General features: G+C 65.0%; 1 protein-coding gene across 2 annotated transcripts; it reads right to left on the bottom strand.

Annotated features, from left to right (window-relative positions):
- Nucleotides 1-524: 524 nt before the first annotated feature.
- Nucleotides 525-11,349, bottom strand: AGXT (alanine--glyoxylate aminotransferase). 2 transcript variants are annotated; one of them, XM_019958037.2, is made up of 11 exons: nt 10,975-11,336; nt 10,610-10,802; nt 9,148-9,212; nt 8,426-8,526; nt 6,293-6,363; nt 5,421-5,505; nt 3,858-3,953; nt 3,231-3,300; nt 2,044-2,139; nt 1,115-1,243; nt 525-881 (listed from the first exon to the last, which is right to left on the bottom strand). In XM_019958037.2, the coding sequence occupies exons 1-11, from the start codon at nt 11,203-11,205 to the stop codon at nt 774-776; spliced, it is 1,245 nt and encodes a 414-aa protein (XP_019813596.2). In that variant the 5' UTR covers nt 11,206-11,336; the 3' UTR covers nt 525-773. The 2 variants fall into 2 exon arrangements, with proteins under 2 accessions (XP_019813596.2, XP_070643162.1); XM_070787061.1 differs by lacking the exons at nt 525-881; nt 1,115-1,243; nt 2,044-2,139; nt 3,231-3,300; nt 3,858-3,953 and adding an exon at nt 3,961-4,546 and having other exon boundaries at nt 10,975-11,349.
- Between the last annotated feature and the right edge of the window lie 2,339 nt (nt 11,350-13,688).

The following is a 13,688-nucleotide window of genomic DNA, read 5'->3' as shown; positions in this document are numbered from 1 at the left end:
AGCCAGGGCAGGGCTAGGGGCAGGGGGTCGGGGGAACCAGGCCGGGGCTAGGGGCAGGGGGTCGGGGGAACCGGGCCGGGGCTGGGGCAGGGGGTCGGGGGAGCCAGGGCAGGGCTAGGGGCAGGGGGTCGGGGAGCCAGGCAGGGGGGTTGCAGTCCTGGGGCCCTCCTCTGCTGCACATGTGAGTGCAGAGGGGCCCAGGGCCGGGCCCTCCCAGGCTCTCAGGGCCTGCAGGGTGCTGCATGTGTGCCCGGGGCTCCTCAGGGCCTGAGTACTGGCTGTGTGCTCCTGAGCTCTTGGTGCCCTAGCCGTGACCCTGTGGGCCGCGGGGCCTCTGTGGAGGTGGTGGGAGAGGAGGTGTTTGCAGGCTCAAGATCTAGGCCCAGACTGTGCAGTGACAGGGACCCCAGGCAGCTGACTGACTCACACAACCCGTCCTCCAGCCCAGATCCTTCCGGCAAGGCTCTGCTCCCTGAATCCAAACCCCCAGCTCAGGTGCAGTCAGGGAGCAGGGCTCCACACAGTGAAGACTAATGAAGCCACTTCTTTATTGAACCTTCGTAGGAGGCCGGGGACCTATGGGGGCGACAGCTCAAGGGGAGGTGCTGAGGGTCCACGCGGCCACACCAGGAGGTTTTACCGGGAGGGGACGGGCCGCCTGGGGCGGGGCAGCCGCCTGGGCTGGGCAGCAGCTGTCCGGTGCCCCCTGCAGAGTCTGTTCACCCCGGGGCCACACGCCCACTCCCACGGTGGACAAGGGACAGACAGCCCGCTCACAGCTTGCTGCGGGGGCAGCGCTGCAGGGCCTCCCGCAGGGCCCGGGTCACTCGGTCCACGCTCTCCCGCGTGGCGTTGCCGCCCAGCAGGCCGATCCGCAGCACCTGGGGCCAGGTCGGGGGAGGAGGTCACCTCGGGCGGGGGCCCGGCTGCCACGAATGAGGCCGGCGCAGAGCCGGCTGGCATCCCCCAGTGCGGGAGGAGGGGAAGAGAGTGCCCTTGGCTGGCAGGTCACTCCCGGGTTCAGAGAAAGGTGTCCCCTTCCTCCTGCCCTGGCACTCCGTGGGCCACTGGCCTCGGCCTGGGCCTGGAGCACTCACGGCCGCAGGGCCCTTACCTTCCCCGCCGAGGGCCCAAGGCCGCCCGCAATCTCTATGTCATGGTGGTCCATGATGTACTTGACGATGTCCCTCCAGTCATAGCCCGTGGGGACCACCACGCTGGTGATGGTGGGCAGCCGGAGCGCCTGCAGGACGCATAGGGCTTGGCCCCCTCATGACAGATGGCAAGCAGCCCCGCTGCCCGGCCTCCAGAGGGGCGGCGGGGAGGGTCGAGCATGGAGGCAGGAGAAAGGACCCAGAGAGTGGAGTCCCCACCCTCCCAGCAGCCATGCCCGTGGGCTGGCGCTCAGGGCAGGGCTTCCAGCCTCCAGGGATCCCCACCCCGACACCAGCCTGCCCCGTGTCTGCTGTCTGGCAGGTCACACTCTGAAGCTCGGGGTGCCTGGCTCATCCAGCATACCCCATCCCTAACCCCTTCCAGGCTGGTGTCTGGCTGGGGCTCTGCAGGCTGAGGGGCATCTTCCAGCTCAGAGATCACCCACAGTGACTCCAGACAGGAGGCTTTGTGGGGAGTAGGGGCACCCACTTAAGTGTCCTGAGATCCAGAGGCCAGAAAACTGTGACCATGACAGTGACTGCCCCCACCCCAGACCCACATATCCAGACGGGGGCTGGAGAGGTGCTCTCCCTCTCCCCACCCCTACCTGCTGCCCCCTGCCCCCGCCCCCTGCCCTCTGACCCCTGCCCTCTGACCCCCAGTTCCCACCCCTGCCCCCTGCCTCCAGCCCCTGCCCCCAGCCCCTGCCCCCTGCCCTCTGCCCTCACTCCCTTCTCTTGCCCCCTGCCCCTGCCCCCTGCCCCCTGCCCTCTGACCCCCTGTTCCCACCCCTGCCCCCTGCCCTCTGCCCTCACTCCCTTCCCTTGCCCCCTGCCCCCTGCCCTCTGACCCCCTGCCCCCCCCCCGCCCCTGCCCCGCCGTCCTCACCGGGTCCTTCACGAACAGCTGCAGGCCCAGCCCCTGCAGGCACGCGTGCAGGTACTCGGAGGCCTCGCGGTGCTGCCGCCAGCTGTTCTCCAGGCCCTGGAGGGACAGGTTGCAGGCTGGGGGCCGAGTGGGTTCTCTCCTCGGGGGCCAGAGTGGGAGAAGCTGGCTGGCATCCACAGCGGGGGCGCTCTGGCCTGGGGAGGGTCTCCTCGCCTGTCCTGGACACTGAGCCCCTTGGGAGCTCCCTTGAGCCGCAGGTTTAGGGCCCTGACTCTGCCCAAGGGCTGGGCCTGGGCCCCTCAGGGGGAGTGGAAATGGTCTGGAGGGGAAATAGCCTGGGCCCCAGCCCGCGGTTGGCTCCTCCAGGCCCCTGGGAGGGGGTGTGCACTTAGCCAGAGGCGGGGGGCTGGCCAGATGCAGACAGTGCCCTCCCAGCCCCTGACCCCACAGGCCCTATTCCAGGGGCCCAGCCTCCCCTGCTTCCAGAGCTCACAGCCGGGGCCCCGCTCTGGAGACCCCCTCCCTGAGTGTGCAGCCCCCAGCCTCTCCGGCGGCGCACACCAGCCCAAGGCTGGGACAGGCCCGCCGCCCGGCCCAGGGCGGTGGTGAGGTGAGTGGACACAGGGCAGACGTGGTCAGCGCAGCACGGCAGCCTCGCTGAGGCTGGCCACGGCCCAGGCCTCTCCCTGCCCCTTGGGTTGGCCCCTGGGCTGGCCCCTGGGTGCTATCCCGGTGCGTTTCTGGGCCTCTTGGGTCCGGAGAGTGCGGACACTGCCCTGGTCATGGGAGCCGCCCTGGTGGCATCACAGCCGCTGCTGACCTGTGCGGCTCCTGCCCTACCTGGGAGCGGTGGGCACAGTGGGGCTCCTGGAGAGGGTCTCACTCCCCAGCCCTCCCTCGGCCCGCCCTCTCTCCTTCCCGCCTGGCCTCTCCGCTCATAGGCTGCCTCCCCTCTGGGCCCTTGCATGTGCTTTACTGGGAGCCAGAGGGCGGGAACGTGGTCACACCTGTCCCATCGCTGTGTCTGCCCCCAGCCCCACCCAGAGCCCTCCTGCCCCGGCCCAGTCTCCTCCAGCAAGGCCCCCCAGCCTGAGGAAACCCCGGGGAGGGGCTCAAGGGGCTCCCTAGGCTCGCCCTGCGAGACCCAGCTCCAGGCTCCCCGACTGCCCCCCCACCCCACCCAGTACCTGCTCCGCCAGGTGGGCCAGGCTCTCCCTCAGGCTGTACAGGCTGGTGACAGGGGTGGTGTGGTGGTACCTGGAGCACAGAGGGGGCCTGGGTCAGCGGGTACGGTCGGGCGGTGCCTTGGTGTCCCCCAGCCCCGGCTGAGCGGGGTGCAGGCGGGGCTCCGGGCAGAGGCACCGGCCAGGCTGTGGGGGCAGGTGGACTGCAGTGGAGACCGGGCACTGGGTCCCTCCTGGAGCCTGGTGCCTCGCTGTGACCTCTGGGCAGGGCACAGTTCCTGGGGTCCCCATCCCCGAGGGTCACGTAAGGGGCTCAGGTTAAGATAAGCTCCCCTCACAGAGAAGCCTGGGGAGCCCTCCTTTTGAGAAGTGGGTGAAGCAGAGGCCCAAGACTGAGAAGCTGTCAGGCCAGGTGCGAAGTGCCTGCAGGAGTGTGAGGACTTCTGGGAGAAGGGGGCCTCGTGGAGGGGGCCAGGGACCACGCCCGGGGCCTCGAGGACTGGGGGTACCCTGGAGGGCATTGCAGGCCTGGCACTGGAGAGCCCGTGGCTCCGGCTGGGGCGCGGGGGAACGAAGGTTGGGGCTCCCCCTCCCTGTCAGTCCCTGTTCCCCCAGGCTTCCCTCACTCACGTCCTGGGCTTGTCATCACAGCCCCAGAAGTTGGCCAGCCACTGGATGTCCAGGTAGAAAGAGACGGGCTTGGTCTTACGAGCATAGATCTTATTTCTGGGGAGAAAGAACCAGCAGCAGTGCACCTTGGTCCTCAGAAGTGAGCCGGGTCAGGGTCCGCAGGCCCCAGTGTCTGCGTTCAGGCCCCCGGGGTCCAGCCTGTGCCTCTGCCTCGGGGGGTGTGAGCCTGTCCCTCGGGGCCCGGGCTGGCACCGCCCACCCGTCTCCTCCTGTGGAGTCGCCCTGCTGTATTCTCAGGTCAGAGAGAACAGACGGGAAGGTCTGCTGGATGGCGAGTTCAAACACAGAAAGATTGCGGGGGGGGACCCAGTTTGAGGAAAGCATCCTGGAAACTCGTTTGGAAAGCTGGGGAAATCTGAGGACTGCACTAGCCACGCTGTCTCCAGACTGCTGTTTGACGTACAGGCCCAGGACTCGGCGGCCACACGCCAAGCTCCAGGCAGTCTGCCCATTGCAGACCCGCCCCGCAGGCCCAGTCTGCAAGAGCTCCTTCACTGATGTCTATCCTTTGCTGCTGCTGTTCCTCCTGAATGCAAGGGCCTTCACACAAGGATTGATGCTTTCCAAATGTGGTGCTGGAGAAGACTCTGAGAGTCCCTAGGACTGCAGGGAGATCCAGCCAGTCAGTCCTAGAGGAAATCAGTCCTTAAGATTCATTGGAAGGAATGATGCTGAAGCTCCAATACTTTGGCCACCTGATGGGAAGAGCTGACTCATTGGAAAAGACCCTGATGCTGGGATTGAGGGCAAAAGGGGAAGGGGGCAGCAGAGGATGAATGGCTGGATGGCATCACCAACTCGTTGGATATGAGTCTGAGTAAACTCTGGGAGTTGGTGATGGACAGGAGGCCTGGCTCGCTGCAGTCCATGGGGTCGCAGAGAGTTGGACACATCCTAGTGACTAAACATCACCAGTACGTGAGTCAGACTCCTCCGTCTGTCTCAAGCCTGAAGTCAGGGAGAGACGCTCTCAGCACCCAAGGGCCTCTGTTCAGTCCTGAGCGGGCTTTCTGCCTGGTTGCCTGGCCTGTCCCTATGCCAAACGGATGCCAAGTGCATAAGACACACAGGTATCCCGGCCCTGAGCTTTTCTCTATTTGTTCAGTATGTTCTACAGTGTTTATTGCACAGATGTCTGTCTGTCCATCTATCTGCTTCAGAAATCTGAACATAGATAGGGTCACCATATACTTAAGTTCTGTGTTTAATGGTGAAATTTAAATCTAAATCATTTAAAAATAGTATACCCACAAAAAATGATGGAGGGGAGACTGAGGCTAGAGGCCTCATCTCTCCTGGGGGGGCAAGTGCAGCTGGGGTTCCCTGGAGGGGCCTAGGGGACAGCCTGGGAAGAGCCCAGTGCCCCGGGCTGGGAGACCTCGGGCTCCCCGGCAGGCCTCGCCTCCCACCAGGCCTGTCTTGTTTCTCCTTCCCTCTCCACTGGGGGCCATCTGGCCTTCGCTGCCAGTCTGGTCTGGGTGGGGGTGGGCGGGGCTCACTCACTTGGCCTTGTTGCTGAAGGAGATGAGCGAGGTGCCCGGGGGCGCATTCAGAACCTTCTGGGAGCCCGAGTACAGGACGTCGATGCCTGCGGGACAGGGGCACACCCTCAGGGGCCATCCGTGGGGGCAAGTCGTGGGGGCCGCCTGGCCCAGCAGACGTCGGGGGGACCTGGGACCCACCATCCAAGCACGCTGTGGGACTAGACCCCTCTCCTGCGGGCCCGACGCTGTTCCAGGTGGGCTGAGCTAACCGGAGGGCCCCGCTATTATCTGCTCGGCATGGCAGACCCACGCGGCTGGGGTCAAAGTGCAGGCAGGGAGGGTGCGGGTGGCCGGGGGTGAGGAGAGGTGATGCTCTCGCATCGTGAGGTGCCCGTCCACGGGGCGCCCCTACTGCCCGGGGTTTTAAGACACGGACAGCAGCAGCGGAGGGCGCTGGGCAGGCAGCCAGCTGGGAGGATGGAGGACCAGGGCTGGGATCAGAGCCCCGCCCTGCCGCCACCTCCCTGAGGGTGGGGTCAATGGAAACCGAGGCCTGGATGGCCGGACCCAGGTCCCTCCCTGGTTGGCACTGCCCGCGCCCTCCTCGTCAGGGCTCTGACCCTCTCCAAGTGCTGGTCCTGCAGCGTCCCCTCCTCCCTCCCTCTCTCCCTGGGCTTGTCCCGGCCCAACGGCCCAGCTGGGACATGGGGTATGGTCAGTATGGAGGGTGTCCAGCCCTGGGAGGAGCTGGTGTGTGCCCGGGGGCCTGTGGAGACCGGGCCCCATGTGGGGCTGACGGACGTGCAGGCCCCGGCACGGGGCACGGGACACTGGAGAGGACTTCTGACCCTCAGGGCCCACCGACAGGCTGGGGTGGGGGCACGCACTCACCCTGCTGGTCCATGTAGACGGGGGCCCCGCCCAGGGATGCCACCGAGTCCACCAGGAGCAGGCACTGGTGCCTGGGGGAGGGCAGCAGAGAGCAGGACGGGGCCTCAGACTTGGCAACCTGCCCTGACCTGGGACCACGGTCAGCCCCCAGCAGACCGGACATCACACGGGGGGCTCAGGATGGCCAGGGCCTCTGGTCGCTAGACCCCGGGTCCCCACACAGGTACTTGAGAGGGCCAGCCGGGCAGTCTGCATCCTGTGGGTCAGCTGGGTACCCTGAGGTTGCAGGCCTCAGGGCTGTGTCGGGTCTGGGAAGCTGGGCAGCAGAAGGCTGGCCTTCCGTCTGTCTGGCAGCCCACCAGGCAGACGTCCAGCGCGTGCAGAGGACAGAGTCCAGGAGCAGGCTGAGCTGAGCCTCTGACCCTCCTCCACCCGCACTTTCCTAGGAGAAGGGCCCAAAGAGCGTTCCCTGTGGGCCTCTGGGAATTGTAGCCCAGGCGACGCTGGTGAGTGTGGCGCCCTGGACAGGACTCCAGGGGACAGGTGGTCTGGCTGGGGCTGTGCCCAGTGGCCCCATGGCCCCTTGGAGGACAGCAGGTCTGCCAGGATGATCCAGCCTGGAGGTGGAGTTTCTCTCCTTTCCCTCTGTGGTCAACTGTCCAGAGCAGGGCTGCTGGTCCTAGAAAGGGACCCCGCTGAGGGGTGGGGGCCCTGGGGAAGCAGTGGAGGGCGGGGGCTTCTCTGGGGCTCTGGGGTCAGGGCAAGGTGGGCAGGCCCTGGGCCCAGCTTGGAGGGGGGTGGCACTCTGGGGACACCTGATCCTGCTCTCAGACCAGAAGGTATACCCAGCCTCTGCCCAGGGCCAGGAGGACCCCAAGAAAGCCTGAACCCCACTCCACATAAGAGAGGCTGGGGTGGACCCAGCGGGAAAGGGAGCTGGACCTGCCCTGTTACTTCCTGTGCGGAGGGGCCTGCCAGCACCCCAGCGAACCCCACCCTATCCCCAGCCTGGCTCTGAGCTGGGCTTGGCCCTGTCCCCAGCACTGACAGACACTCAGGGCACGGCTCACCTGAGGGACAGGCTTACCTGAGGGACAGGCTCACCTGAGGGCCAGGCTCACCTGAGGGCCAGGCTCACCTGAGGTACAGGCTCACCTGAGGGCCAGGCTCACCTGAGGGACAGCCTCACCTGAGGGCCAGGCTCACCTGAGGTACAGGCTCACCTGAAGGACAGGCTCACCTGAGGGCCAGGCTCATCTGAGAGACAGGCTCACCTGAGGGGCCAGCCTCACCTGAAGTACAGGCTCACCTGAGGGCCAGGCTCACCAGAGGGACAGCCTCACCTTAGAGACAGCCTCACCTGAGCGCCAGGCTCACCTGAAGGACAGCCTCATCTGAGAGACAAGCTCACCTGAGGAGCCAGGCTCACCTGAGGGACAGTCTCACCTGAGGGACAGCCTCACCTGAGGGGCCAGGCTCACCTGAGGGACAGCCTCACCTGAGGGCCAGGCTCACCTGTGGGGCCAGGCTCACCTGAGGGACAGCCTCACCTGAGGGACAGCCTCACCTGAGGGCCAGGCTCACCTGAGGGCCAGGCTCACCTGAGGGACAGCCTCACCTGAGGGCCAGGCTCACCTGAGGGACAGCCTCACCTGAGGGCCAGGCTCACCTGAGGGACAGGCTCACCTGAGGGACAGCCTCACCTGAGGGCCAGGCTCACCTGAGGGACAGGCTCACCTGAGGGACAGCCTCACCTGAGGGACAGGCTCACCTGAGGGACAGCCTCACCTGAGGGCCAGGCTCACCTGAGGGCCAGGCTCACCTGAGGGACAGCCTCACCTGAGGGCCAGGCTCACCTGAGGGGCCAGGCTCACCTGAAGGACAGCCTCACCTGAGGGCCAGGCTCACCTGAGGGGCCAGGTTCAGCTGAGGGCCAGGCTCACCTGAGGGGCCAGCCTCACCTGAGGGCCAGGCTCACCTGAAGGACAGGCTCACCTGAGGGACAGCCTCACCTGAGGGCCAGGCTCACCTGTGGGGCCAGGCTCACCTGAGGGACAGGCTCACCTGAGGGACAGCCTCACCTGAGGGACAGCCTCACCTGAGAGCCAGGCTTATCTGTGGGGATGGGATCACCTGTGACAGAGCTCCCCATAGCCATCGAGGGGCTGCAGCACGCCGGTGGACGACTCTCCGTGGGCCAGGAACAGGAGCGCTGGCTTGTGCCGGGCCAGGGCCTGAGGGAGAAGGTGACAGCCTGAGGCAGAGCCAGCGGGGCAGGGGCCTCCCCCGGTCTGCCGGCCCCTCACACGAAGACTGTCCTGTGAGGGTGGGATGAGACCTTCCCCAGACACTGCCGCCCCACAGACGGCCCCATAGACGGCCAGATCTGGGCAGCGGGGACCGGACGCTCCTCCGGCCCCGCCTGTGCTGGCAGGGCTGGGCATCTCGGGTCCGGGAGGAGGGCTTGTTCTGGATGGTGTGGACTTTCTTCCTAAGGCTGAGCCAGAGTGGCCTCAGCCCCCCACCCCATCCTCCTGGGGCCAGCATGAGGTCAGCCTGGTTCTGGGCTGGATGGGATGATCCTGCCCGATAGCGGGCACTGGCACCCCGAGACTCAGGGCATGGCCTGCTCCCCCCCCACTCCTGCCCCTGCACCCTGCCATGGCCTGGGTCCTGATCTAGCTTCCTTGGGGAGCAGAACCCTCCTAGTCAAACTCCCACCTGCCCCAGGTGTGGGAAAGCTTTCAGGGCCGGGCAGCTGGGCTCAGAAGCCCCGGGGACCCGCCATGGCCCCCTCCCCGCCCTGAGCCGGCCCAGCTGACTGGCCCTGCCCTGGGTCACTGCGTCCCCCGCACCTCCTCCACCTCCTGCAGAGTGAAGTGGCCTCCAGGCGCCTTGACCATCGGGTACACGCGGGCTCCTGGGGGCAACGTGAGTGGTGAGCGCCCCTGCACACGGGTGGGGACCAGCACTGGGGATGTGGCGTGCTGAGCAGGTGGGCCCTGTGGGGGCTGTCCACACTGGCCCAGCCGCTGCCCAGGGAGGAGCTTGGCGTGCGCTCGGTGAATCCAGGCTCTGCGGCGCGCGGATGGGAGCAGGTCCCACAGCTCTCGGCCCCCTGCTCTGGCCTCCTTCCCTGAACCCAGCCGGGTGGGAGCACCCCTGTCCCTTGCCCTCCCCCCAGAGGAAGTGCGGATCTGTGCAGGGCTGAGCTTCAGAGGGTGACATTAGAGGGTGACTTTGGAGTGTGACATCAGAGATGACTTCAGAGCATGACATCAGAGGGTGACATCAGAGGTGACTTCAGAGGCTGACATCACAGGGTGACATCAGAGGTGACTTCAGAGGCTGACATCACAGGGTGACATCAGAGGTAACTTCAGAGGGTGACATCACAGGGTGACATCGGAGGGTGACTTCAGAGGGACCACAGCGTTTGATGAAGGACTGAATGGATGAGGGAGGCCTGAGCGGGCTTTGCCCTCTTTGGGGCCTGGGGGCTCCAGGAAAGCAGGCCCTTGTCCTGCTCCCCGTGCACAGCAGACCCCCAGCCTCATGTGCAGGAGGCAGGGAGGTCCAAGACTGTCCCAGAGCCCCAGCCCAGGGGTGTGGGGTGAGGTGGGGAGCCCCAGGCCAGGAGGGTGCCTTGCCCAACCTGGGGTCCCCTTGAAGCCAATGTGTAGACTGGAGGGGCCCCGGCGAGGGGTCAAGACCCCCTCAGGCTGTCAGGGGTTGTCCATTGACCTGGACCGAACAGGGCCGCGTGTGGAGCTGACCACCCAGGAGCTTCACAACATTTCCAAACCACGATCAATCATTAAACCCAAAGCACACTCGGGCTTTGACTTTTGTCTGTCTCTCCAGAAAATTTTACTCTGGACTGCAAACTCTGTCCCTACCTCAGCATTTTGCAGCTCCAGAAACTGCTTCTGAGATTTTATGGGAGATGCAGCTTCTGGAACTTTGTCTTGTAACAGAGGCGGGGCTGGCCCCTAGAGACCTCAGAGAGCTGGGGTGGGGGGGTCCCCCGGGTTTGGGCTGAGATCCGAGAACACCCTGCAATGCCGACCCCTCCGTGGGCTCTGGAAACTGCTGACCCCAAGTTCCAAGACACCAGGGAATGGGGCCTGGAGCATCCTGGGAGGAGGCAGCGGGCCGGCAGGAGGTGGAGGCATGAAGCGTGGGGAGCGGGCAGCTTCTGCCTGGGGAGGGCCTGAGGTTGGGAGCAGGACCTGGGTGCTTCCAGGTTTCATGCTGGCGCAGGAGGCCTTGGGAAGGACGCAGTGAAGGGCCACACCCCCCCGCCCCGTCTCTTACCGATGCGCTCCGCGATGTCCTGGGCCCGCTGCCCCCAGATACCGCTGACCCCGACCAGGAAGGAGTCGCCTGGCTCCAGCAGGTTGAACAGGGCAGCCTCCAGGGCACAGTGCCCTGAGCCGCTGATGGCCAGGCTCAGGGGGTTCCTGGTCTGGAACACGTACTGGATGCCTTGCTTGATCTCATCCATGATCTGGGGGTGGTGGACACACGGCTCACAGCCCCTCCGCTCCCACTCCTGGGAGGAGGCCGCCCAGGGGCCGGGGCCGAGGCCGAGGCCCCGCTGACCGGGCCGCCCAGGGGCCGGGGCCGAGGCCCCGCTGACCGGCCGCCCAGGGGCCGGGGCTGAGGCCCCGCTGACCTACCTGGTACACCTCCTGGTGCATGTGTCCCAGCACCTGCAGCCCCCCGGCCGCCATGACGCGGGGGGTCAGGTTGGAGGGGCCGGGCCCCAGCAGAAGCCGGCTGGGGATGAACAGCGGCTTGCTCAGGGCCGCCGGGGGGGCCACCAGCAGCGAGTGGGAGGCCATCGTCCTCACCCAGCCTGCCGTCCTGTGTCCCAGGACCGCCCTGGCCGTGGTCAGTGCCCAGAGCATTTCCCAGCAGCCCCTGTGCTGGATGACCAGGCTCCGCAGGGCACCGGGCTGTCCAGGAGGCGAGCCTGGCGGGTCGGTTTCCGCTCCACCCCCGCCTTTGCTGCTGTCGTCGTTACCTGACCGTTATCAACGTCTGTCCTGCGTGTAAAGGCCTGGCAGCAGGGGTGTCTGGGGAGGAGCTGGCAAAGTCCAGTCAGCGAGAACAGGACAGAGCTGAGCGAGCTGGCCTCTGCCCTCCAGCCCTCCCCCGCTCTGTCCCCAGGGACTCTCAGCCCCGTGAGGCTGGCTGGCGCAGAGCGCCCCCACGTTTCACATACAGGACCAGAGACCCAGCATTTCCGACTTGGTGGGCCTACTGGCTGTGGTAAAAGCTCGCAGCCCCGCTGTGGTGGTGAGGAAGCTGTCCCGGGGTGCGGGCCTGTGCCAGTGACGCTTGGGTGACAGAAGGAGCCGTGGGCCAGGTTCAGCCCACGCCATAGCTTGCTGACTCTCGCTCAGCTCTTGGAAAAACCCACTTTAGAAGTATAGATGTCCTTTCGTGTCATTTCTTTTTTGATTCCGCAATGAGGGATGCCACACAGTACTTCTCCTTCTCTGGCTCTTATGTCACTCAGTGTGACAATCTCTAGGACCACCGTGATGCTGTAAATGGCACCACTCCGTCCTTTTCCACGGCTGAGTAATGTCCCGCTGCACGTGCGCGCCAGCTTCTGTGTCCACTCACCTGTTGGTGGACATTACGTTGCTTCTGTGTCCTGACGTCTGTGAACAAGACTGCGATGAACATCGGGCGAGTGTACCCGTTTCAGACCACATTTTTCTCCAGATGTATGCCCAGGAGTGGGATTGCTGGGTCTCGTCGTAGCTCTGTTTTCAGATTTTTAAGGCACCTCCATAGTTTTCCACAGTGGTGTACCAATGTATATTCTGACCGCAGACGCAGACTCACAGACGTAGAGGACAAAGTTATGGTTTCCAGAAAGGAAGGATGGGGGAAGGGATACTTGGGGAGTTTGGGATTTACATGTGTGTGCGTTCTCAGTCACTCAGTCGTGTCCAACTCTTTGAGACCCCAGGGACTGTAGGCTGCCAGGCTTCTCTATCCATGGGATTCTCCAGGCAAGAATACTGGAGTGGGTAGTCATTCTCTTCTCCAGGGGATCTTCCATCGAATCCAGGTCTCCTACATTGCAGGCAGATTCTTTTCTCTTCTCCCAGAGAAGCCTGGGATTTATACGTACACACTGCTGTAACCAACTAGGGCCCCCTGTACAGCACAGGGAACTCTGCTCAATGTTCCGAGGTAGCCTGGATGGGAGGGAAGTTTGGGGAGAATGGACACGTGTATGTGTGTGTGGCTGAGTCCTTCGCTGTCCACCTGGAACTATTACAACGCTGTTAATGGGCTAAACTCCAGTATAAAGTAACAAGCTTTCTGAAAAGAAGCTAAGAAAGGAGTGTGTGCTCCACATGCACACGTGCACACACGGCCATGTGTCCTTCCTGACCCTTTGGAATAAGCTTTTCCTCTGCGAGTCAACACCAAGGGTTCTGTTGCTCAGTCTCCATGCACATAACCAAGGGGTGCTTGCTGGGGGTCCCCCAGCCTCTGAGTCGGCAGGAGAGCGGAATAAATGCAACCGCGAGTGCAGCGGGAGGGGCCAGGCCCGGGTGAGGGCGGCCTGCCCAGCACTGCCAGGCCCAGGTGAGGGCAGCCTGCCCCGCACCACGAGTGCCGTGGGGGTGGGGGCCAGGCCCGGGTGAGGGCCGCCTGCCCCGCACCGCGAGTGCCGCAGGAGGGGCCAGGCCTGGGTGAGGGCGGCCTGCCCAGCATTCGCATGCCCAGGTGAGGGCAGCCTGCCCCGCACTGCGAATGCCACAGGAGGGCCGGGCCCGGGTGAGGGCCACCTGCCCAGCACCGCGAGTGCCGCGGGGGTGGGGGCCAGGCCCAGGTGAGGGCCGCCTGCCCAGCAGAGCCGCTGCTGGGACGTGGAGGGGCCCTGCATTGCACGTGCCCAGGCCACGGAGGCACTGACCGGGCGTCCTGAGAGTAGACCCTGCTCTGTACAGACCACAGGGGCCCGGGTTGGAGCTCGCTGGGGGCTCTGTTCTGTGTTTCGGGATCTGACACCGGACCACAGTAACCAGGGAAGCAGTCCAGCTGCCATGGAGGCTTCACGATGGACAGGGAGGCAGCCACGCCTCCCGGGACCTGCTCGCGACCTTACTCCACGGGGATTCGCCTCCCAGCTCTGCGGAGCCCCTGCATTCAGCACTTGCTGAACGTTTGTCTGCTGCCCTGGGGCAGAGGGACTCCACGAGCTTTAGCCAGGCTGGACAGTCACGGCCTGAGCCCCTGGGGGACCTTCACAGCCCTGCTGGGTGGGGTTACTCTGTCACTCTGATAGATGGACGGACCCAGGGGACAGGCCCTGAGTGGTGGGCAGACAGCAACTCGGGGCAGCTGCAAGGAAGGGGCCAGG

Source organism: Bos indicus, chromosome 3 (genome assembly GCF_029378745.1).
Source record: "Bos indicus isolate NIAB-ARS_2022 breed Sahiwal x Tharparkar chromosome 3, NIAB-ARS_B.indTharparkar_mat_pri_1.0, whole genome shotgun sequence".
NCBI lineage: Eukaryota > Metazoa > Chordata > Mammalia > Artiodactyla > Bovidae > Bos > Bos indicus.
The sequence above is the reverse complement of the archived record's forward strand: the minus strand, read 5'-3'. Positions and strand labels throughout refer to the sequence as shown.

What these genes read in the sequence shown, in the direction of transcription:
- AGXT (XM_019958037.2), bottom strand. Translation starts at nt 11,205, where the DNA reads ATGCTCTGGGCACTGACCACGGCCAGGGCGGTCCTGGGACACAGGACG. An exon ending in TGTGATGACAAGCCCAGGAC is followed by an intron (nt 3,301 to 3,857) that starts GTGAGTGAGGGA and finishes TCTGTGCTCCAG; the next exon opens with GTACCACCACACCACCCCTG. An exon ending in AGCTGTTCGTGAAGGACCCG is followed by an intron (nt 1,244 to 2,043) that starts GTGAGGACGGCG and finishes TGCGTCCTGCAG; the next exon opens with GCGCTCCGGCTGCCCACCAT.